This window comes from Haliotis rubra, unplaced genomic scaffold, assembly GCF_003918875.1.
Source record: "Haliotis rubra isolate DU_JTF1 unplaced genomic scaffold, ASM391887v1 Scf595, whole genome shotgun sequence".
In the NCBI taxonomy this organism is placed as follows: Eukaryota; Metazoa; Mollusca; class Gastropoda; order Lepetellida; family Haliotidae; genus Haliotis; species Haliotis rubra.
This window is the reverse complement of record NW_025767296.1, coordinates 40,289-64,672: the sequence shown is the minus strand read 5'-3', so window position 1 is coordinate 64,672 and position 24,384 is coordinate 40,289. Positions and strand designations below refer to the sequence as shown.

The 24,384-nt window shown below is 38.6% G+C and overlaps 1 protein-coding gene and 1 long non-coding RNA gene across 2 annotated transcripts; both read left to right on the top strand.

Moving 5' to 3' along the window:
• Window positions 1-390: 390 nt before the first annotated feature.
• Window positions 391-13,848, top strand: LOC124255151 (uncharacterized threonine-rich GPI-anchored glycoprotein PJ4664.02-like). The gene is made up of 4 exons (XM_046688988.1): window positions 391-406; window positions 1,027-1,263; window positions 11,076-12,269; window positions 12,613-13,848. The coding sequence occupies exons 1-4, from the start codon at window positions 391-393 to the stop codon at window positions 13,320-13,322; spliced, it is 2,157 nt and encodes a 718-aa protein (XP_046544944.1). The 3' UTR covers window positions 13,323-13,848.
• Window positions 13,849-20,953: 7,105 nt separating this feature from the next.
• On the top strand, window positions 20,954-24,066 carry LOC124255146. Its single transcript, XR_006892630.1, has 4 exons — window positions 20,954-21,111; window positions 22,087-22,228; window positions 23,135-23,320; window positions 23,991-24,066. It is a non-coding gene; the product is annotated as an uncharacterized LOC124255146 (long non-coding RNA).
• The last annotated feature ends 318 nt before the right edge of the window (window positions 24,067-24,384 follow it).

Genomic DNA, 24,384 nt, shown 5'->3' with positions numbered 1-24,384 from the left:
GCAATGTATATTATATGTCATGAATAAGTGATAATTGTGTTTTAATTATGTTTGATTTTTTGGTTGCATGTGACCTTTAATGTGGAAAGAATGGACAGACTACCGGTATAAAGAAACACTCTATTAATATCGCCAAGTGTGTGAGGTACAGTTAAGATGTACAAATGTATGTAATTTGTTATATTGTGATGATGTTACTGCCTACTCCCAAAACTATTCAGTTATGATTATTCGTTAGGTTTTATAACACATGAATGTTTTTTCTCGAAAAAGCGGCGACCCTTTGTAGTACTTAATAAATCACCAAAACGCCATTAATGAAGTTTATTGATCCCAAACTAGCGAGCTGAAACAATGTGGATTGTCCTTTTGCTGGTCTCTTACCTCGACATGGTTGGTGCTTTAGGTAGGTGTGCAATAACATGTTATTTAATGTATTGTTTTAACTTGGCATGTCCGTACAAAGCAAGAACAACTGGTGGAAGATGACACAATGCCAATTTACTCCGACGTTCTTGTTGTTTACATCTTAGTTCCTGATCTGTTACTACAGGAATATGGCATCATATTTGCCATAAACTGGTCGTAAAATAGCCATAAACTGGTCATCTACGTTGCAAACCTTGAGGTATGTAGATGGATCTTGGGTATCAAAATGGTGGTTAGTTTTACAGCCATACTTCTTGATGAACCGTAACGGATGCACAATTCATCTACTATGAATTTAAGTATTATTCGATTGTGATTGGTCAGGCAGAGATTACCAAGTCACAATAACTTTGATTGGGAAAGGGGAAGTAACATTTATAGAAGAGTATCTTTATAGGATAGTAATTAGCGCTATTAAATTTACTGGCAATGAAGTAACACATTGAACCACAGGATTTTATATCTCCTAAATGAGTTACAATATGTCTGGTTTTTAGAATGAAACATTGCAAAACACGCTGATGTGGTAGCAGATTCAATGCAGTCACGAGTTTTATTTGTGGAAATTGTTAACCTCCACCCACTGTCTGTCATCAGAGAACTGTTCGATGACATTGACCGACAGTCAGGGTCAGGTGACCAGTCCCGGCTACCCTGGCAACTACAGCAATGACCTCAACTGCACGTATGTCATCGAGGACATCGATGGACATTTTCAGACTGTTACCATAGAACTCCTGGACTTGGACATAGACAGCGTCAGTGGCTGTCTATACGACTGGCTCGTCATCAACGGAGGACCCAACATTTGTAATGGAACCTTCAAGAAAACACGTATGGCTATGTCCTACGTACTTAATGATATTTCCAGGTGTAGGCATGTAGGCATAGCCATTAAGCAGACGCGCGGTATAAAGGGTTTACACATGTAGTCGTGTTTTGAAGAAAAACAGTAACCTTCCTGCACTCCTACTGAATTGTTGTACATGCTTTCACTCACTGCTTTGCTAAGTCCACACCTCTGATGCGTCTTATATTTCAGATTTGTTCAAGACACAGTTCGTAATCCAGTTTATAACTGACAGAGTAGGCGGTAATAAAAGAGGCTTCTCACTCCACTACTCAACCGGAATGGATTCAAATCGTGGTATGTGACGTTAGTGTAATTGAAATATATGTCATTACGTCATTTTGTTTTACATAAACAACACAGTCATCATTACAAGACATGGCATAATTGTTGATAAGCATGCATTTTACATCTTATTTAATTGATTACCAGCATACTTAAGAGCGATGTCAGTCTGATAGCATTGATTTGTTATTGACATGTTCGATTCTTTATTCATTAGCACATGAACTTGTTATTATCTATGTTTCAACCATTCTACAAATTTTGAAAAGTAACAGTTGATGTGACAGTTTGTCTTTGTTTTGTGTAAACGGAATAGATTTAAGAATTCAACTTTAGTATTTAATATATACTTGAACCGAAGAGGTTGAGAATGTCATGTTCTATGAAAATATTGCGATGTTGCTCCTATGAACTCTTTAAGTTTGTAACCGTCATAGATATTAACTTGCAAGATCAACCTGCAGAATTCGATAATATCTGATCAATGGTCACTTTGGAAAACCGTGTACAATGAAAATGAAGAACTGAATGAAACTGAATGAAACTGAATGAATGAATCAGAATGTATGAAGGAAGGAAGGAAGGCTGCCGAAGCAAAATTTTTTGCATGATATCGGGAATATTGTCCATACACAGCAGGTAAGAACTCTGACATATAGAGATCATTAACACTGTCAGCTGGGTTCACACCACAGGTATGTCTTTCCAACATTGGGTATCAATTTGTCACAGCACTTTACTAATACAAGCACTAATAACCTTTACGTTTCATCCGTTGAATTCGTATTAGACTAGGCATACAGAGCTAATATTTCTCGAGAAAAATGGATGCATTAGATTTTTATCCCCCGCAACGCGTTTTGCAGGGGGTATTAAATTGGACTCCGTCCGTGCGTCCGTCCGTCCGTCTGTCCGTCCGTCCGTGCACATTTGTCTTTTCCGGAGCAGAACTCTAAAACCGTTCAATATTTCTTCACCAAACTTGGCACATACATGGATCTGGTGATGTACTGGTGCCTTTTGGTAGTTTTGGAATTCTGAATGAAATATTTTTGGCGTTTCCATGGCAACAAGTTCGACTTTGACTGAAATTAGTGGTAGTGCTCTTTTCCGGAGCAGAACTCTAAAACCGTTCAATATTTCTTCACCAAACTTGGCACATAGATAGATCTGGTGGTGTACTGGTGCCTTTTGGTAGTTTTGGAATTCTGAATGAAATATTTTTGGCGTTTCCATGGCAACAAGTTTGACTTAGCCTGAAATTTGTGGTAGTGCTCTTTTCCGGAGCAGAACTCTAAAACTGTTCACTATTTCTTCACCAAACGTGGCACATAGATAGATCTGGTGGTGTACTGGTGCCTTTTGGTAGTTTTGAAATTCTGAATAAAATATTTTTGGCGTTTCCATGGCAACAAGTTTGACTTAGCCTGAAATTGTAGTAGTGCTCTTATCCGGAGCTGAACTCTAAAACTGTTCACTATTTCTTCACCAAACTTGGCACATAGATTGGTCTGGTGGTGTACTTGTGCCTTGTGGTAGTTTTGGAATTCTGAATAAAATATTCATGGCGTTTCCATGGCAACAAGTTTGACTTAGACTGAAATTTGTGGTTGTGCTCTTTTCTGGAGCAGAACTCTAAAAGCGTTCAATGTTTCTTCACCAAACTTGGCACATAGATTGGTCTGGTGGTGTACTGGTGCCTTTTGGTAGTTTTGAAATTCTGAATAAAATTTTTTTGGCATTTCCATGGCAACAAGTTTGACTTAGCCTGAAATTGGTGTTAGTGCTGCTTTCTGGAGCAGAACTTTAAAAACCTTTCAATACTCTCCTTCCACTTTTCTATATACACACCTAAATATTTGACATAATCATAACTTGTAGACATAATCATGAAGAGTATTTTGCCATTGCGGGGGATATTGATGACTTTGTCTTCTTGTTGTGTTTGTTTTGCTGATAAATGACGTCTTTGCTGATTGTTGTCGGAACATATTTATCGGTAGTTTGCCTTTTACGTCTCATGGGCTCGGTTTCAGCACACAATCGCCGAATTTGGCACTCTTATAAGCTATGTCTTGTAGAATCATTCTGCCTACTATGGTTGCTGTATCTTTACTGCAAGTCCCTGTGTGATTAGTGAGTATCCTGGAAGGTGAGTAACACTGTAAACATGATTTGATATAAAGAAAATCCACTTTGGTTTCCTTTGGTTACAAATATAACAGTAACAGTATATGTGCCAATAATGGACAAAAAGGGCAATGAAGCTAATCTGGCAAATGAACAGCACGTTTTGAATCCGATATTCGTATACAATTATGTCTACTGGGGTCCTTAACGTTTAAATGCACAATTATGCTCCTATATTTTGCCTTCATCATGTGATGCTTATCATTCGACAGAATTAAATACCAAAGTCTAACCTCCTTATGCTTATTTTAGTCACATTATATGTACATACGTAAATATGTACAGTGATGGTATGTTTGAATCGACTTTGGTATCTTACTGATGATTTAAATAATTTTAATGATTTACAGATAACATACGTGACACATATGTGTAATGTTTAAAGGGAATATGTACCTGGATGTGCGTAACGTCTACATATTACAAAGCAATAGGGAGGACACACAACACAGTTATAAATAATTTTTGAAATTCTTTTACTAGATTCAATCACTGGGAGGTACCATCGAGATGGAATAAAGAAGGAGGGAACCAAACAACCAATTGTACATCAACTCTACATGAAGAAGTTTATTTCGGGGACAATCATAGCTTTACAATAGCGGCCATACTAATTGGGCAGGATATGTTCAACAATTTCATGAACACAACTCGTTGAAGATCTATACTGAATTAACATTATTCACTTTGAAGAAAAACCTTTGTGCAAAAACTCAAGAAACATTAGGTGATACTAAATGCCGTTCTCTGTTCTGTTACTGTGATTATTCAAGCTTAAAATTTGTTTACTGTACTAAACAGAAAAAGAAACTTCATATGTGTTACTTTATGTGTTAGTGGCCGTAAAATGTCCGAGTCTCGCGCTGGGATTCGAACCACGGACGTACGGCTTGTCCACATTACTAAAGAGAGGTTAACCCCGTCAGCAAGCTGACAAGGTAAGGATGTCATCTGTGGGATGACTCCACACTCTGCTACATACTCCCCGTCAACAGAAGGCACGTTTCAGAGCCGCATAGTAGGGTACTGATACTTATTTTGCTCAAATTTCATATGAACGTGCTCAGCCCCACGTTGGGCGATAATGTAGCGGCCATAACATTTCCGAGTTCCGTGCTGGGATTTGTACCACGGATCTTTTGATCCGAAGTCGGACGCCTTGTCCTCATGACCAAAGAGGCTTACCCCGTCAGCAAGGTGACAAGGTAAGAATGTCATCTATGGATGACTCTACACACTCTGCTACATATGTCTCTAACATACCCATATAGAACAAAGTGTGATGCCAGCGAATAAATCTGGTGTTTGATCGTAATAAGCGCACAGTAAAACAGGGTTAGGCATTAAGCTTCGCTTGGTGCACCCTCCACAGTCAACAGTAGCACGTTGGGTCACTTTTGATTCCGCAGGGACGAGGCATCTGGTTTGTAGCTTGTATGCCCTCTCTCCCTTTCACAACAGAAAGGTCAACGTTGTCTCATTGCCTAGCACCCACGAACACATCATTAGGCAACCTGCGCTATTGCTGTACCAACACGGCTTGACCATTCTGGGGTTGACATCTTAAGGCACGAAGACTTCTTTCAAGCATCCCATACGTGTTCGATGGGACTGATGTCAGGTGATCTCGATGGCCACTCCATGACGTCAGTACCCACATTTGCAGGACATTTAGCCACCTGTAAGTGAAATTGTGTCCTGCGTAGACATTCATTGCGGTTTACCTGTGTCAGAATCGGTCCAACATAAGGACGTCAGGCACGAAGATGGTCTTGGTAGTTACACGGTCCCTAAACAGGTTGACGTTGAAGTCGTAAAACGATCACGCAACTGACGTAGCCGACTGTGATTGTCCTCGCCATATGACGTCACACATGGCCATTCTGACCTGGGGCAATCAGGTGTCGTAGTTGTTTGATGGACACGTGTCCTCAGGTAGTGAAGTGTCCTTCTATTGCATGCCATGGCACTTGCAACTTCCACGGTAGACTGGCCAGCCTGGAGCATGCTAATTGGACGTTTAACATTTGTAAGACGTGGCAAGATAATTGTTTGTTTCTAAGATTGACAACGCGGTTTTCTAATCACAAGCACATTCTGCACACCTATGGGTGGTTAGGCGCATGAAATTGTGGTCACGTGACACTGCACACGTGCAGGGCTGCGTTTTCACAAAGAGCGTGCTGCATGTACCCCGCGTTGTTCACAACAGTTGAAATGGACGGAGGCGTCTGGTTAGACCTAGCCATTATGGTATTCCCATTAACTACCTTGTACGACCCATTTTCAACATAATTGTTCAGTGTACATTACCACTTCATTATTTATGCTCTACCAACTTGTAAGTGTATGTTAATTATTTCAGTGACAGGCGTTCATCGATTGAGCCTTCAAACGGAATATGTCTAAATTACGAAGCCAAAGTGAAAGCAAATCTATAAACGGTACTCTATTATGAACCGGAATGTTGCAATATATTTCATGGTTCATGGTTCATGGTTTATCATTAAAACTGACTTTTGAAACAGGTTTGTACGATGTATCGTCTTGCAGGAGAGGTGTAGAGAGCTCTCAATCTATCAGTTTGGAAACCAAATGTATGTTAGCTAAAACTATCATTTCAACATGATGGAAGCAAGCCATATCATCATGAAAGTGGTAAGTAACAATATGTTTATATTTGTAAGTAAATTATATATTATCTACATAGATAAGATGTTAATTGTACCTGTCTATTAACTGAAGATGCATTCCGTGTTCATAATTACTTTGGTGTTACACGCCGATTTTCAGATTATTAGTTAACCTAGAAATCTGTACTTATAATTCGTCATAAAACGAACAAACGAAAAATAAACGTTACACAATAAGCAATTGTAGTATAGGGGTTTTCAAATCAATACAATCAAACTACTGTAAAGTAACTCCTTAAAGTGGCATTTAGAAGCTGCCATGATGATGAAGAACAAGTTTTATGAATCGACAACTTTATTGCAGTAGATGCGACGTTTCGGTGTAGATGCTAACCCCGTTATTAAGCAAGTGATACACTGCATCATGCACAAGGAGAATATATACATGAAATGATATTTGAGTTTATCCAAATGAACAGGTCATGTAGATTGTGATGACATTACTGATAGTTGTTGTGATTATAGAGAATGGACATGAAACCAGATGAACAAAGGTCAGTAGGGAAGGGTTACTGTTGATTGGCCTTGATTAGATGATTAGTCCAAGAGCCTGGGGTTGATTTTTGTACCGAGAGAGGCCAAAAGGTTTGAACATATATTCTGATGTAAAATTGCCTCACGAATCCAAAAATAGCAGTCTTACAAATCAAAGCTGTGGCTTTAGCCCACTAGGGGGCGTTGAAGCGATGACTCAGCATTTCTTTCAAATGCCATTTCAATACCACAAATACTCAGTATTTCACCCAAACTGGCTGCAATGTAAAAAGAAAGATAAATGTGTAATTTCACAAAATAAAATCTTTAACAGAGCAGTATGTAGAGTAATGACATTGTTTTTCTTCGTAGATTTACAATTTTTTGTCATTTTACCACCTGAAGTTCATTGTAATGAAACTATAATATAATATGATACAGTATTTAAGGCTGTTAATTATGTAAAAGTAAAAAAGGAATTCAAATATATCAATAAAATGCATATGTCACTCAAGGTTAGTGATTTATCTAAGGAAAGGATGGTAAGGGTAATTCTATAAAAATCGCTTAAGGGGAGATAACTCTGTAAATGACATTCTTAAAAAGCATCACACGCTTCAGTATGGGGCCACATACATTATTTATTTTTAATTTGCTGTTCCTTTTCGATGATAACATGTTTCATTTTGGATTTGAAAAAAATAATTTTTGTACATTCTGTGATATATCGTCAAAAGAAATCTACAAAATCATTTATTTGCTAATTGTAGTCAGGATTTGAACCTCATATGTGATCATCTACCTTTGAAAATATCCTATTTTGTAAGCTGGATGGATGTAATAACCTTGGTCTCTGTTCATTACTGTAAACTAATCACAATGTCTCATCGGTTGATCTGTTTGTTGCTTTACGCCACACTCAGCAATATTCCAGCTTATGGCAGCGGGATCGGGCAGTCAGGCTCGCGGACTTGGTTGACACATGTCATCGTATCCCAGTTGCGTAGATCGATGCTCATGCTGTTGATCACCGGATTGTCTGGTTTATATACAGACCGACATGTAGCTGGAATATTGCTGAGAACTCACTCACTTAACACCTTCCCGAATATTCCATACAATTCGTGATTAGTCTATACTGTTCTAGAAGACCGAGTCTGGATTCTAAAAGTATATACAAAAAGTAACTTCCACTCATCCGCTTACACCTTATAGTAATTACATTCCCGACTACTAGTCATTGTTGTCACTACTAGTCATACGCAACGTTGTTAACTTTCTATGAATCTTGGACTGCCATATACGAATAGAATAACATGTTGAAAAATACATATCTGTAGCACATCTAATCAAACGTTACATTGAAATGGATTTATTGTGTTTCAGGCTTGGGTTCTTTTCGTCGTCGTGTCATGTGCAAGGAAAGGTATGTTGACTCAACGTAAACAGATTTTGAATAGATATGGTTCATATGTAGAGTACATATTTGGTAGAACCTAGAACCCGTGTATTATATCAAATCAGTTTATAAGACAGAAGGGAAAAACATTGACTTTTTGTCAGTAGGTACTTGGGGACATTCAAACGACCAGTTGTTTACTTGTGAAGCGGGTTCAGGATAATTAAAGTTTTGTTTCATATTCTTTCATTACGAATAGTCTCCAAACAAAACCACACGACGTATGTATTTAAGACATAATTACTGAAATTAACGAGATGTTAAGTGCTCGATGGTGCTCGATAGTGCTCGATGGATAAGACGAAGGAAGGTCTTGGGGTAACATGACAAGAACAGATTTCGGTGACTGGCGCAAACAAACATGAAAGACTACAGGGATATGTCAAAAAGCCAAATATACGTTTCACATTTCTTGATCAATAACTGGTCTTGTCCTATGATTGTCCCCAAACCTTCTTCGTTATGTCATAGTCCAAATAAATCTCCCAGGGACAATCCGGGTGATCTTGTCAAACCCTACTGGCTAACTTAGCAAATGTCCTTTGACATTGGCGCACATATCTCCCGATTATGTCCAACAAGTGTTTTCTGTATAAGAGAAGTATCTATACCGAATCGTCGCCCTTGTACAATAGGAAATTGGTCATCCACAAAGACTTGTCATTCCTATCACTTACAACTTCTAGAATGCCTCTCAAACAGTTCATATGTTCTCTGGGAGTGTAACCTGAAAACATGTACATTACCCTTATGTACTGTTTCATACATATTTTACCAAGAGAAAATTATTAGTGAGTTCAGTTAATGTATCACAAATCCCATTTTCAATAAATAGTCCTTGAACTTTCATAATATTCCAGATGGTATTAAATTTGAAGTAGAATTGAAGTAAAAAGCCGATATGGCAAGACGGATAACTTCAAGTTTTCAATAGTCAGCTTTGGAAATACAATCGCCCGTGCTTTTTCTACGAAGATCATAAAGAGCGTCATGCGACTCTTGCTATGTTGTTACAATTTCAAGAGCTCAGTGAATCTGAGTATCAGTGAATCAGTATGACGGGCATATATAGAGAAATGGGCAACATACTTTAACCTTCTCTGTTGTTGCGATTATGCCCATTTCGGTGATATGTCAGCGTTCAATACAGAACCAGTATCCATTGTGCACATATGTATAGCCCTGTACCAGTTACCCCATATGTGTGTATGCTTCCCCTGAGTGAATTTGATTGCCCAGTCGCCAAAGAGTCAAGAGCAGAAGAATTCACTACTCTCATATAAGAACATAGTTCTTATTCATTTTATATACAGCTACATGACTGGGCTATTGGTGAGTCCGGTGTAAAACACCAACCTACAGCTATCGCCTGTGTTATAAATGTTAACCTTTACTACGATTAACCACCTATTCAACAAACACCTGATATTACTGATATTAAAATACGCTACAACTTCGTTAATAGACTACTATAGGTTTGCATGTGTGGCTATTCATTCTGACTTATTTCCCGAGAAAAGATTTTTGTCGCGATTTTGTGGGTTTATTGACATTATTGACCCAGGGCACAAATTATTAAATTCTCTGAAAAGTACTTAAATAACTTCTAATTAGCAAAACTTAACACACGTCAGTTCTATTAGTGAAGCGTATGAAGCCGATACAAATAATTGTCCGATATCTTTCAATCTTGGCGAAATCTCCGCATCACCAGCTATTAGATTTGCATCAGAAATCACCAAGTCTCCCTGTTTAATAAATATCTTCAATAATTAATCAGATTTGGATGACAGGAGTCATAACCTTTAATTGCATGTGTACAACATATTGATCTGAAACAACATAACAGTATCTAATTACACTGTAATTACATTGTGTGGTGATAAAAATGTGAAGAAAATGTTTCTGTGTAAGCCTGCAGTTAATTCACTATCAAAATAACATAATTAACTATCCGTTAAAATGTTACTTTTGATCCAATGTTTTTATTTGCGTTTTGCAAATATTATGATTTTTGTACTGATTTCTGAAACAGTTTATCAAATTAAAGTCAATAGTGTATTGACTCTGAAAGAAGCACTCTCTGTCCTACCTGATATAATTAGTTCCGCGCGAAGTAATTCTTAGGCCACTACCTTATCGATGTATGACATGTTGAAACAGACGTCCTGGTTGTTTGAGGACGGAATTGTCTTCAGCCATACATGGTACATTTGATCCCTTCTTCCCTCGTGTATAGGTTTTCTGTGAGCCCTGACTGTAACACAAGTATTGATGACAGCTAATGAGAATGACCACTGATGTGTGACCCCCCTCCCCTCTGTATCTTTCACGCACGCACGCACGCACGCACGCACGCACGCACGCACACACACACATACACGAGAACGAACTCTGACATGTGTGAAAGTATACATAGAAACACACATTAACGTGTTGTAAAACTCCTTTATGTTAAATAAAGTTTCATTTGCATGCACAATACATTTCATCTTTGTAAATAACATGGTGCCCTGTGTTAATTTTTATCCTTTGGTTATGCTAAAATAATGTCTCCAAAAGTAACATTACGCGAAACGCAAGCATATAATAAAATAAATCGAAATAACTGGAAAAAAGGTAAGTGTGGTTTATTGACCTAAATATACAAGACGAGCCAGTCAAACCGACAATATTATTATTACCTATGTTGCAGGATATACGTTATCATCAGAAAACAACAATGGAGAAGACTTTATTGTGGCTGTGTTCCTTCACCAGAATACATGCAAAGCGTCACTACATTTCACAGGCAAAGAAGGAACAGTTGTACAAGTAGAGAGTCCCGCTCCAGTTCATACATTCACTAACCTTACCATTGGCAGTGAATTATCAACGACATTTGATCTGAATCCCGAACACTGTTTTGACGTGAAGAACAATTCAATAGCCCGAAAAGGTTTCAGAATAACATCTACTGATGGTATATCCGTGTCTGCTGTGAATATGCAAGACAGATTGAGCGGCGAGTCATACCTGGTACTACCACTGAGTCAACTGTCAGTAGAATACGTCGCAGTGTCATGTCCCTCACCTTTTGAGTATTCCAAACTCATGATAATAGCATCTGATGATGACACCAATATCAACATAACAGTGAGGACATCTGGTAGTTTATGCTCGGGCTCTAACTACAACAGTGGGCAGGATATCAAACTTACTCTCAACATAATGGATGTTTTCGGTCTGTTTTGCAGCGAAGATTTTACTGGCACATACATAAGAAGTTCAAAACCTGTGGCTGTGATTTCTGGTTGCCATGGCGTTTCCAGCAATGGAGAGCCAGTTGCTGAAATGTTGATATCTGTTGCCATGTACGGAAAGAGTTACATACTGTACAAATTAGCTCCAAGGCTCAAATTGATGTATCGGGTTGTTGGTGCGCATAGAAATACCAACATTGAACTGGCAGGCCAATCTAAAGGTACCATTCATGTCGGGGAGTATCTGGACATGGAAGTGTCTGGTGCAGCCTGCTTCAATTCCAGTGAGACTGTACTTGTGGTGGCATTTAACACATATGCTTCGTCCTTTGAATATCTCATGGCCATTGTTCAGTCAACAGATCATTTCATGACTTCATATCTAGTGGATACAAAAGAAAACCCTATAGCATTTAGGACGTATGCAAGGATTATTCTTGTCAGTACCGATCCAAGCATCGCGTCCACTGCCTCAGACAAAGGACTGGTTAAAGAAGTATCAGAATCAGCATGCGGATATAATATATGGCAATATAAGACTAATGGTGTCTCGTTGATAGACTTACAGGGCTCAACGCCATTTGGACTCTTATACATCAGATCTGGTGCTTACATTGGAATGGGATATTCTGGTGGCTTTAGAAACGGTAATTACTCTGTGAATTATGACGTATGTTCAACTTGTTAAAGTGTGTTCAACTAGTTAAATGGGTGAATGATATACATGGGACTAGTCACCTATAACGACATTCCATGGGGCCATGTGGAATGGAACATCCATGTCAGGAACTGAACCCAGGCCTCCAGCTTAACGCCATCACTGTTCTTATATATATGCTATTCATATATTCATATACCTTTTGTCATAGAAGTAACAGACATAACAATTCGTAACATGTAATCATTTGCAATCTGCTAGCATGCTGGCCTCATCTAAATGTATATCATAATGCACTTTTAAACAAATATTTTCTATTTCTTACACAACAGATCTTGCCCTCGAGAGTACATCAAGCACCAACACACCAATCACTTTTACAGCAGTATCTACAGTTTCTGGACTTTCCAATTCAACTGCTCAATATCCTCCACCTACAGTATCGTCTACATTTGCGTCTGTTTCGACAACAACATCATCCACTCCCACGTCAGAATCTGCTATAACCTCAACAACGTCGACTACTGCTGTTATTAATTATACAATGTCTTCGTCTCCTACATCATTGACAGCTTCAACCATGGGCTACTCCCACAAGTCCACTCCCGTCAGCACTGACACTGCCTCCACTCCGGATACATCTCTAGCAACGACCACTACCACGTCTTCTACATTCTCAGTCACCACAACTACAACTTCAGCGGCACCCACAGTTCAGCTGGACCGCAATGGACAACCAATGAGAACAGTGAGAGAGAAATGCACATGTTTCTGTAAACCGAAAAACCGGCTTGACGTACTGACATCTGAAGCTGTTTCTGAGCAGAAGGCACATCTCCAACAGAAGTTACAGGTGAAAACAACCAATCTTACCAGCTCTATCAGCAAGAAGACCAGCGCACCAGACAGAAGGACATCATCAAGGAGTATCGGCTATCTTGCAATTTCTTGTGTCATGTTACCATTCGTTCTTTGTATGTTTGCAGATATGATGCACATGATTGCCGCCATCATTAACATGTGTGGCCAGAAGAAAGCTTAAATGGAGACTCTAACAAATACATATGTTCGCTTTACACGTGTTACCCTGAACGAAGCTCAAGCTGGATAAAGTTCAGATATTCTTACTGACTATAAAACAGAAACCAGTGGTCACATTTCAGTCAAATGTTCTGTGTTCATGAAGACTAAGACTGTAGTCTCAGACTCACCTGTAATTTCAGCCTCATAGCTTTTAAGAGGTTGGAGGATCAAATATAACATAATTAATGTAAGAAAACATAATTAATTCCTCTACAGACTGTTTTGTCAACGATTCAGCATGGAACACATTGTTTCAGCTTCGTATGTTTTACTTTGCCTCTGTTTGGTGCCTGTTAAAAGTAACATGGTTAAGCGGTAACCGTTATATCTGATTTTCAGCACATGCCACACTCTCAGTCGACAGTGAATATACTGTTGGAAGCGCCCCACAATCATACGAATGTGGCATCGTCCTTTTTGTCACTCTGACGGTGAACCGTGGGTAGGGAGCCAGGAGGGTGAGACACACACTATACTCGTACCACAATGGCTGCTCAAAACCCAAAATTCAAAATCATACAGATGATACAATTGATAATGAAGATATAATAACCAGTCTGTATCATAGTGAAACCGAACCTGCCCCAAGTGAGAAAACCTTGGTTTCTTGTTCTCCAATATTATTAGAGAAAGAAATGCAAGGTATTGCTGACGTGTTAAAAAAGGTGCAGGTGCTGTTCTAATAAGATATGTAATTAGATGATGATGTTATTTCTTGATGATTTCAACATATCATTCCAAGGTGACTTTATGACTATAATTGAGGGACAGTTACAACTTTGTCCGAGTCAAAGACATAAATGGTCTCCAGAAAACGAAGTTCCAGACTTGACAGACGCCGAAAGTAGAAAGAGCGTGTAATTGTATTTAAAGCAATCCCAGAACAACTTTGAATCTGATTTTTATCACTGAAATATACAGCAGCACACTGAAACGTTTCTCTGTAAATATCCAGTTTCACATCAATCATGTTCTCTGCACATCATGAAAAACGCTTGCACGAAACAGGCGTGTTGACGAAATTCATAAAATGTTGTGAATGGAAAAAGCATTTTTTTTTGTCAATCCATTTATGTTTAATAATACATCTTGGTTCTCAAATAATATCTCCCCAATATGTAATATCCCCTTCGTTTTTAGTGGTATATTTTCTGATTGTTATCATGTTTACAGGAAATATATAATCGAGAACTGGATCATCTGTTCGCAATTGAAATTTTAAGGTATCACACCCACTCTGGTCTATCTATTAATTATAGACATTCAATTTTATCAACATGTGAGGATCCACCCTTTTGTATCCCTTGGAATACTCCTATTACTGTCAAGCACATTTGGCTTGAAAGTGCTGATTTCGCATTTACCAGACAATGTGTTATGACAATGTTCATACCATGTGTTATCCGTGAAGGTCCGGGTTAGAATATTGATCTTCAGTAACCCATGCTTAATGCTTTAGGCATTAGGTTCATGGTTATACATGCATCGACCGACGGAATGTATTTCTTCAATTTACACATGAACACGTTTCGTACAGAATTAAATCGAGCTCACCTGGCTCGGCGTCACCCATTTGCCACAAGCAGGCAAATGTAAGCACAACCGCCATGATAACACTTGTCTTGGTCCTCATAGTGACTGTTCTTTAGGCCTTTCTGTAATGTATGAAAAACAACAACATATGTTCAATGTTGCTTTTTAAAAAGAAATACAACATTGTCTCGACCTCCTCCACAACAGATAGTCAGTTTGAGTTACAACAGTTTCCATGAGCCTGTCCCAAAAATGCTTCACTTCGTTTAACGACTTACTTGAAAAACGCAATAACGCTCCTGAAAAGTACTCGATGGGAGATACAGGGTTCTAATGGTTGGTGAAATGAGATGGTGCCGAAATAGATTATTTAAGATTTCAGGGGTTAAATTCGACATGCAAGAATTCGTGGAGGTATGCTTCCGACCATTGGACCAATTTCATGCTATGAATATATGATGCCATTTAAAACAAATGGTCTAATGTAACACAGGGTATATTTGTAATTGCAATGACTTAGTAAAGTATACCACCCGTGGGTTAGAAATGATTTTCAAAACCCATGCTCGTCGTAAGAGGCGACTAACGGGATCGGGCGGTCAGGCTCGCTGACGTGGTTGACATATGCCATCGGTTCCCAGTTGCACAGATCGATGCTCAAGCTGTTGATCACTGGATTGTCTGGTCCAGACTCGATTATTTACAGACCGCCATATAGCTGGAATATTGAATTTTTTTACCCGGGAAGTCAGTTTTTACACTTTTATAATATTTTAGACGGAGATTTTAGTCATTTCAAAGTCACTTGTATTGTGTTTGTATTGAAATGTCAGTAGGATGATTAAATCATGTATACGGGAAGATAATTCACTCAATATTGTTCCTTTTCAGAGACTGAATTAATGCGTTAATGATCGTGACATACATATGCCACTGTATAAGTTCACAGTAGTGGTTTTGTTTAACCTTTGTTTTGTGAGACAGACATACTCTTTGTAAATGCGGGTGTTGTATGTTGTCCCTCACTTTTGTCTAGCTTCCACAATCACATTATACACGATATTATAATGTATAAGGAAAGTTTCTACAGCTTCCTTGTCAACGGCTTATAATTTATAGCTACGTGACAGCAGTTTGTCGTTTTGAATAAACTAATATCATACTAACAAATAACACAACTCCATGTTTTAACGCAGGATCTGTGATGTGACTTCGTGTTTGGTTGGCATTCTTAACATTACTGCTCTGGCACATATTTGTAGAAGTACCAAGTGTACACGTGATTAATGTCACCTTGTGTTTTATTTTCAGAACGTTGGTGATAAAGGACAAAGAAATATCAAAATGGCTGAAAAACAGTCACATTTTTTTATGTAACTGATTACATCACCCAGTTAGATTGCCATTCCATAAGCAAAGCATGCTAATATAGGAATACTTAGTTTTCAAAAATATTACATGTATTTCAATGGTATATCACAGGTATTTCACATGGTATATTGTTCTTTTTGCTTTTATTTGCTCGTAATGCCCGTCGTACCACGTGCATATCTGAAATCAATGTATGATGCGCCCGAATGACTACAATAATCATACAAACATAATTATTAAATAAATATCAATGGGTGTTAAAAATGATAGGATGATATGATAATTTTTCCATGCATATATATTGTTTTATGTATACAAACAGATCATAAACATATTTGAACATATCAAGTGATATTTGATGTCTTATTCATCCGAGTCACTTCTCGCGGGACCCGTGAAGATCCGGGGTAGAATAGGTCTTCAGCAACCCATGCTTGCCACAAAAGGCGACTATGCTTATCGTAAGAGGCGACTAACGGGATCGGGTGGTCAGACTCGCTGACTTGGTTGACACATGTCATCGGTTCGGTTCCCAATTGCGCAGATCGATGCTCATGTCGTTGATCACTGGATTGTCTGGTCCAAACTCGATTATTTACAGACATGTAGCTGGAATATTGCTGTGTGCGGCGTAACACTAAACTCACTCACTTACTCACTTCTCGCGGTGAGTGCTTGGTAACGCTAATAGCTCACATCCCGTGCGTACTCGGGGTAGACTTGGTCACCGGCATCCCACTGCTTATCGCAAGAGGCGACTAAATTGCACAACGTGTTTGCTGCAGGATGGGCCTGTGTCGGAGGAGGTCGGGAACCTGGTGGTTGAGAGCGCTGGTTGCAGAACTGCAATTCCTTCGCACAAAACACTACTTCAATATTTACTCCACCGTGACGTGCGTTGGAGTGGACCCGCCGGTGCTACACGCCAAACCTTGTACCACTAAATGTTGTTTACATAATTTCTTTCAGTTCGGCCAAGTCGTGTGTTACTGTGTCCAGAAGGCGATGGCTCGTGTGCCACTCTGGCGGAAAAAGTGATATCTAGTGTACTGTGCGGCTTTAGACTCAAAACCTTGCTATGGAGTGTCTAGGTAACAACAAGATCAAGCCTAAAGATCTGTATTATCACAACAATGCATCACAAGCTATGCACTAATGAGCCCAACCGTTTGCACCTCTTTCTGAGGATGTTTACAAACATAAGTCTTCTCTCATTCCGTCTCTAAGATAATAATTATACCTTTCCTTATACGCTGTTAATAATGACCTTGAAAATATATTTTCTGCATTCTTTCTTTCGTTTCCCCCAAGCAAGTTAATACGACCACAGGTAGATCTTACCGTTGCTAAATTCAAGAAATCTGACAAAACTCAGCAAAATATAAACAAGTATATATCAATGGAAGAGCACGTATGGCACTTACAAATCTATATAACACTGTTAGATCATGAAACAAGATTTATGACGTCATTATGAAACGTGACGTCACCTGCTTTGACGTCATTTGACAACAGAACTGATAACACTCTCCTACCCAGAGTTCCATGCGGCAAGCCAGCGTGATGTTATGCTAAGTCATCATTGCGCCGGTGTGTGAACTGCCAGTCGTTGAGGTATCAGCGGGCCATTATCATTTGCAGAGGCCCGCTCATTTCTGATAACTAGAGGGCGGTTTCATGACAATTCCGTCCAGTTTAACTATAACACTATGATTTATTCATCATTGTCAGATTTAGTCAGTGTGCACATAATAAATATGTTGCAGCTTGAGAACATAGTTTTTTCTGGCGATAGTGTAAGTTCAAGGAGTGATTTGATTAACCTTTGACCAAGAGGAACTTTGACCTGGTTTAAATAATGAATTTCCTTCACGAAAAAACCCAGCGTAAAACGAGCTGAAATAGAATGGGCATAACTGTACTGTGTTTGACGAATTGGGGGCGTATAGCGGTGGTTATATAGCCCATATAACTAAAGTTGCGTATATATAACCACCGGTATACGTCCCCAATTCGTCAAACACAGTACAGTTATCCCCTAAATAGCATGTCGTGTGCAAATCCACTTATAACTGAAAATATCGAATTGCACTGTGAACATGCTTCTGATCAATACGACATCGTCTTGTGTCAGTTGCCCAGCCACAGTGGAACTAATGGCCGCTTCTGCAGCCAAAGCAGCAGTTAACACATCTGTGACACCGCTTCTGATGCCTTAAAGTGAGTACTAACCTGTACTTGAAGGTTACACAAAGAAGTGGACAACCAACTATCAGTTACACGAACTGGTACTTGACTGTTTCGATTTTGTCAATGTGCGGCTTAATGTTAACCCACTCACCCACTTCATCGGGGTCAAGGCTGTCATAAATATGCATAATATCATACATTCTGCATGAATATAGTGTGATCACATTGTAGCAGTGATTGCAATATTGTTTATGTTTTACAAGCACGTAAATTTCCCATCCTGATAGACACAGCATTTTGTGAGATGACTTAAAAATCGTTACAGGGATGTCGCTTTTGACCTGAAGCGGAACTACTTTACACTGAAGCCTCTATCCGGAACTAAGGATTCAATTGAGATCCCACAGCGCGTTTTCCACCATCCGCCTTTTTAAATGTTATTTTTTAAGGATTTCCTTTAAGATGACAACGCCCTTCACCATGACATCTGATCCTTTGTGCCCTTTTAATAAGCGATATTGTTACTTTACCATCTGGAAACAATAGGGATAACATATAATGCGTTTTGGATCTTTTTGATTTCCACCTTTGATACAGATGTACAGCATCTTCGACATTCATGAAACGTTATTATCAAGCTTAAATATTGCATGGAAAAATGATTTTGCTGTGAATCATTCAAGCGATGTTTGTTACACGTTGAATTTGCTGGTATTTAAATGGGATAAAAATTGTCGGTCCGGTGATTTCAAACTGTAGTAAGTCTATTTCACTGTTGTGATGGAGTTAGTGCAGGATGCGGTGTGATGCAGCTAAACCAAGTCAATTACTAGTTAATTATCTGTGTTCATTTGTCAACTATGATAACATATAGTGAGCATATATCAGTACTCTATATCTTCCATTAAACAAATAGAGTGTTCAGGATAATTCAACAATGCATAAAAGACATCCTAAAAAGTGTCATTCCGAAATGTCGAACGCACAGGTCAAAGTTAGATTTATATGGTGTTTGACAGAGTTAAGGATACGGCGGGCGGTAATACAGGTTTAAGTCAAGAAGACGAGGTATTTTGCACTGGTAGTGACGTAAGACTGGTTGGCGTACACTGTATTCATACCTGAAATGTATGAATGTACTGTACATATGCCTTGATAATACACATTATTTGTGAAGTGTATGAATGTAGTGTACATATGCCTTGATAATACACATTATTTGTGAAGTGTATGAATGTAGTGTACATATGCCTTGATAATACACATTATTTGTGAAATGTATGAATGTACTGTACATATGCCTTGATAATACACATAATTTGTGAAATGTATGAATGTAGTGTACATATGCCTTGATAATACACATTATTTGTGAAATGTATGAAATATTGCCATATTTGCGCCAATTACACATCAAACATTTTGTGAAAGACTGAGAATATGCTTACTTATGTTATATATTTCTACTTCCGTTTGTCCCTAGTATGGTGATCTACCTTCAGTTGTTGGCAATATGTAGCCTATTTTTATATTGTATTGTGTTCTCTAGTTGAAAGTTTTAGCTTTTCGAACTAGTTTTATATCTATGTCTGTTATCCTCTAGCTAATTTACTGTCCTTCGTTGACAGGGTTTCATAATTTAAAGTTAGTTATTACGACTTTATATATTATTCAAATCCTCACGATATGGCTGCAATATTGCCGATGTGACGTTCAGTTTTAACTCACTCACTCACTACTTCCGTTTATGGTTAAAGCGCTCACTCGTCACGCCGAAGCGAATACCCGGGTTCAATTTCCCACATAGGTACAATGTGTGAAACATATTTTTGGTGTCCCCCGCCATGATATTACTGGAATTTTGCTGAAAGCGGCGTAAAACTAAACCCACTCACTACTTTATACGTGGTTTATGTCAGAAACAATCATTTACAAATACACTCACTTTGCCGACAGCACTGGGTCAGTCGTGACTAGGACAAGCTATTATTGTTGTATTCATCTTGGTCTGGTGATTTGTTTCCTGATCAATACCTTCCCGTCACAACTTCCTGCTGGCGAGAAGGAGGACGTTATCACAGATCAAACAGATAACATCTTTACATTTTCCGTGTGAATATGAACACCTACATCACGTACTAGGACATTATGCCTTGAACAAATTTAAGCACCCGTGGAAATGTTTACAAAGTTGTATGTTTCGGCTAACATCAATGGTGTGCACCTACAGTAGGTTACCGTGCTTTTCATAACATTTACTATGGTTAACTCTGCATCCATTTCAATTTACTGGACACAGTTGTCGGTAAATATAGCTTAAGGTTGTACATCACGACAGTTTATAGCTTTGTAATTATTCTGCTATGTATAGGAACATCGTAATCCATGACATCTCCTGGGATGTCGCTTGAACCACATACATCCTGGTTTAACTGGATTAGCATATCGTGATACATTATTGACTTAATAATGGATCCGGAAGGGTGTCGATAAACGCTGTTCACAGAGATTTTACCTTGGAAATGTAATACCTTTTACCTCACACACCTGGCTCTCTCTCGAGGAATTTCACTTCTTTGTTGTCAAAATGGCGGTTGGGAAGACACTGCTTGTATTAACAGTCGTGGGAGAGTTTTGGATACAGGTTATATTTGGTGAGTTGATAGTTTACTCAATTACTAATTACAAATGTGGTATGTATTCTTCTTGCACTGTGTACATTTTTTGTAACACCACTGTCAAGATTGTTTTTGATCAAATGTCAAGAACAGAACCAGTTATAGTGGTTGCGATGTTTAAGCATTTGAACGTCATGTTTTCACAGTCAGATCGGAAACCCACTAAAACTGAATTTCCTGTGAGATTTCAACTCTCTGTCACTAATTGAGTGAGTGAGTGAGTGAGTTAAGTTTTACGTCACATCGGCAACGTTTCAGCAATATAGTGACGAGAAATATCTGTCGCAAAGGATAGTAAAACACTAGCAAGTTATCACAATTTGAATCTAAAAACTAACCATTTCAATTGATAAAAGACTTTATTCAACACAAAGATCAATATTACATGTAATACCAATAAAATAGGAGCTATAGACCACCTGTCACTAATTAATAGCAATACGATACATGATACTATATTTTTTAAAAGTGACTTTTTCAAAATATATCCACTGTTCCTCAACACGAGATTGTTAAATTTGACTTCCTGAGTGTGAATAATTCATGGTTTGGTTGTATGAAGGTAAGTTTGTTTGCTGCAACGTCAGGCGACAAGCAAATAATTGTATTTAGGTGTACACTTTCTGAGCAGAGTGAATATTTTGGAACCAGTTGTCCGACTTCCATTTTTGTGGTGGCTGGGTACAAAAGTATTAGAATCTGTACAAAATTCTGCAGACACAATCGGAGGTTTGACATATCATAATGAGGTTGAGGTATCTTAGTGATCACATATCGTTCAATAATGGACAAATAATCTATTTGCGTCCAAGTCCGGACCATAAATCCATTTAATTGAACCCTAATCTGGTTTGAAATATTGTATAACATTGTAGAAAAACACTTATTGACCATGAATGGAGTCGTCTCTCCTCTTTTTCACGCTTATATTGCCTTTATGCCTCTTCTCAGGGTCCTGTCCAGCAGGGAGGTTTGGGAGATTCGTGTAACTACTCCTGCCACTGCGGACACTCATGTAACCAGACAACTGGAGTTTGTGGAGATGGCTGTGATAAAGGCTGGGTGGGAGGACACGGAGGAACTTGTCAAAAAGGTACAACAAATACTCATCAATTGGAAAGAATAAAGTCATGTTTTCTAAATATTAGGCACACTGTTTCAATAACAATATCCAACATGTACAATTTCTCAGTAAATACAATTTTACCTATATATATACTCTGAGACCTTGTGGGGGACTGCTGGACCCGAATCACCACATATGTAATCTTTATCTCATTACTACTTATATTATCCATGGTGTATGGTGATCTACCTTCAGTTGCTGGTGATCTATAGCCCATTTTTACACTGTATTGTCCAAAAATAGTTTTCTACTTTTATCAAAGATATATGCTAACCTTCTTACCTCATTTTGTGATAATCTGGTAATTTGACTGTCCTTTGTTGACAGGGTTTTATATATTATATGTATGTATTATGAATCTAGAGCAAGTTTTAGTCACAATATGGCTGAAATATCGCCGATGTGACTCACTCACTCCAGCATTCGATCATGTGAAACATATTCCGACCTGAAAGAGAAGTTAGTCTTATGTTTGGCAAAAGGCCAGTAGTACATCATCTTCAAATTAAGGCGTATATTTTAAACTGAGCGCACATTGATATATGTTATGCAAGTACATAATTTTATCTCACAAACGAATTGTTTTCTTGCAAAATATATAACACACCAATAGAGATAGCATAAATAAGAGATTATCGTCATCATTCAGATAAGGAATTTTTCATTCAAGGGTCTGATTGTAAAGCACTCGGTTAAATATATCATTCTTATATTACCATTAAACATCTCCTGTAACACGGTGCTGTGTTAGCATGTTGTAGTTTCTGTTCCAGGAAATTTTGGAAATCAGGCAACACTTAAGTGCAAATCATGACAATAGCATTTACATTTTGTCAATATTTGGAGTAAATGTGATGTTTTGTTTTCCAACAGAAAACGTTGCCTACGGGAAACGTGCCGTTTCTGAACCTGGAGACAAAACTTACCGGTCTGCAAGCAAAGCTGTGGATGGGAACCGGGACTCCTGCTTCCACTACAAACGTCCACCAAGTGTTTTGACGGTGGACCTGGGACAGCACTACAGGATACACGACGTCAGAATATACGTGTATCCAGGATGTATGTACATGCGATATAAGATTTACTTCACTTTATTTAAAATTACGGGCGTTGACCCTGCATTTAAATCGTTCGTTCGTTAAGACCCAGAGTCGTTTCTCATATGGATGAAATGTGTCCTTGATAATAATGGAATATTTCTTAAAACGGCGTGAAATCGTGGCACTCACTCCCAGCTAATATTCTTTTCATGGCCATTCAGTATATACTTTAAACGTAACGGTTACAGAACGCTGGTTTCTGGAAATGAGCATGGGATCATCCTTAAATCCATACATGTTCCATGCGTAGGGGTGAATGGGGTTCTCTGCTGACCATCTGCTGACAATGTGAATCATCTTAAATCCATACATGTTCCATATGGGGTTCTCTGCTGTTGATTGGCTGATTATTCCATCCAGTTCGAATGCAATATAATCAGGGTGGTTAGTCTCCTCTGAACTGAACCTCGCAGGTACGAAAGAACAAAATAAGGTTTAAAGTATACTGAACAACATTAGATACGCACCGCACTAACATGAACCGACGATGCTCAGATATCATGGGTACATTTCAGTCTGGCCGGGGTTATTTCGTATTATATGGGTGGTGCGTTTCTAATGTTGTTCAGGATATCATTTGACCCTCATGCAATACGTTTTATATTGTCATTCATGGATCATCATTTTAGGTCCTTGGGGAATGGAAACCGCTGTCCTCTCTCCGAGTAACTCCAGCCGCTCCACATCTGGCGTACGTTGCTACACCTTCCCCAACAACATTGCAACAGGCAACTCTGTGTACGATGTGATCTGTGATGGTAGGGGGCGATACTTCACCATTACACTGAGCCGGAATACTTCTGAGTCTCTGCGAGGTTGAAATCTATGGTATGGACTGATCGTTTGGTCTTTGTTCAGCTTTTTCCAATCCTAATACGTCTGTGTCGTCACTCTGCTCTGAATACGGCCCCTTTCCCCCCTAAAACAGAGCTGCTTGTCATGTATTCCTGTATACATGATCTTGAACCAACATGTCAATTATTGTTACCTGTGATTGATTGACTGTTCACCTGAAAAAATGAT

Excerpts from the sequence above, each read along its gene's own strand:
- LOC124255151 (XM_046688988.1), top strand. Across the intron at positions 1,264-11,075 it reads TGGAACCTTCAAGAAAACAC|GATATACGTTATCATCAGAA; the intron begins GTATGGCTATGT and ends CCTATGTTGCAG. Across the intron at positions 12,270-12,612 it reads TTCTGGTGGCTTTAGAAACG|ATCTTGCCCTCGAGAGTACA; the intron begins GTAATTACTCTG and ends CTTACACAACAG.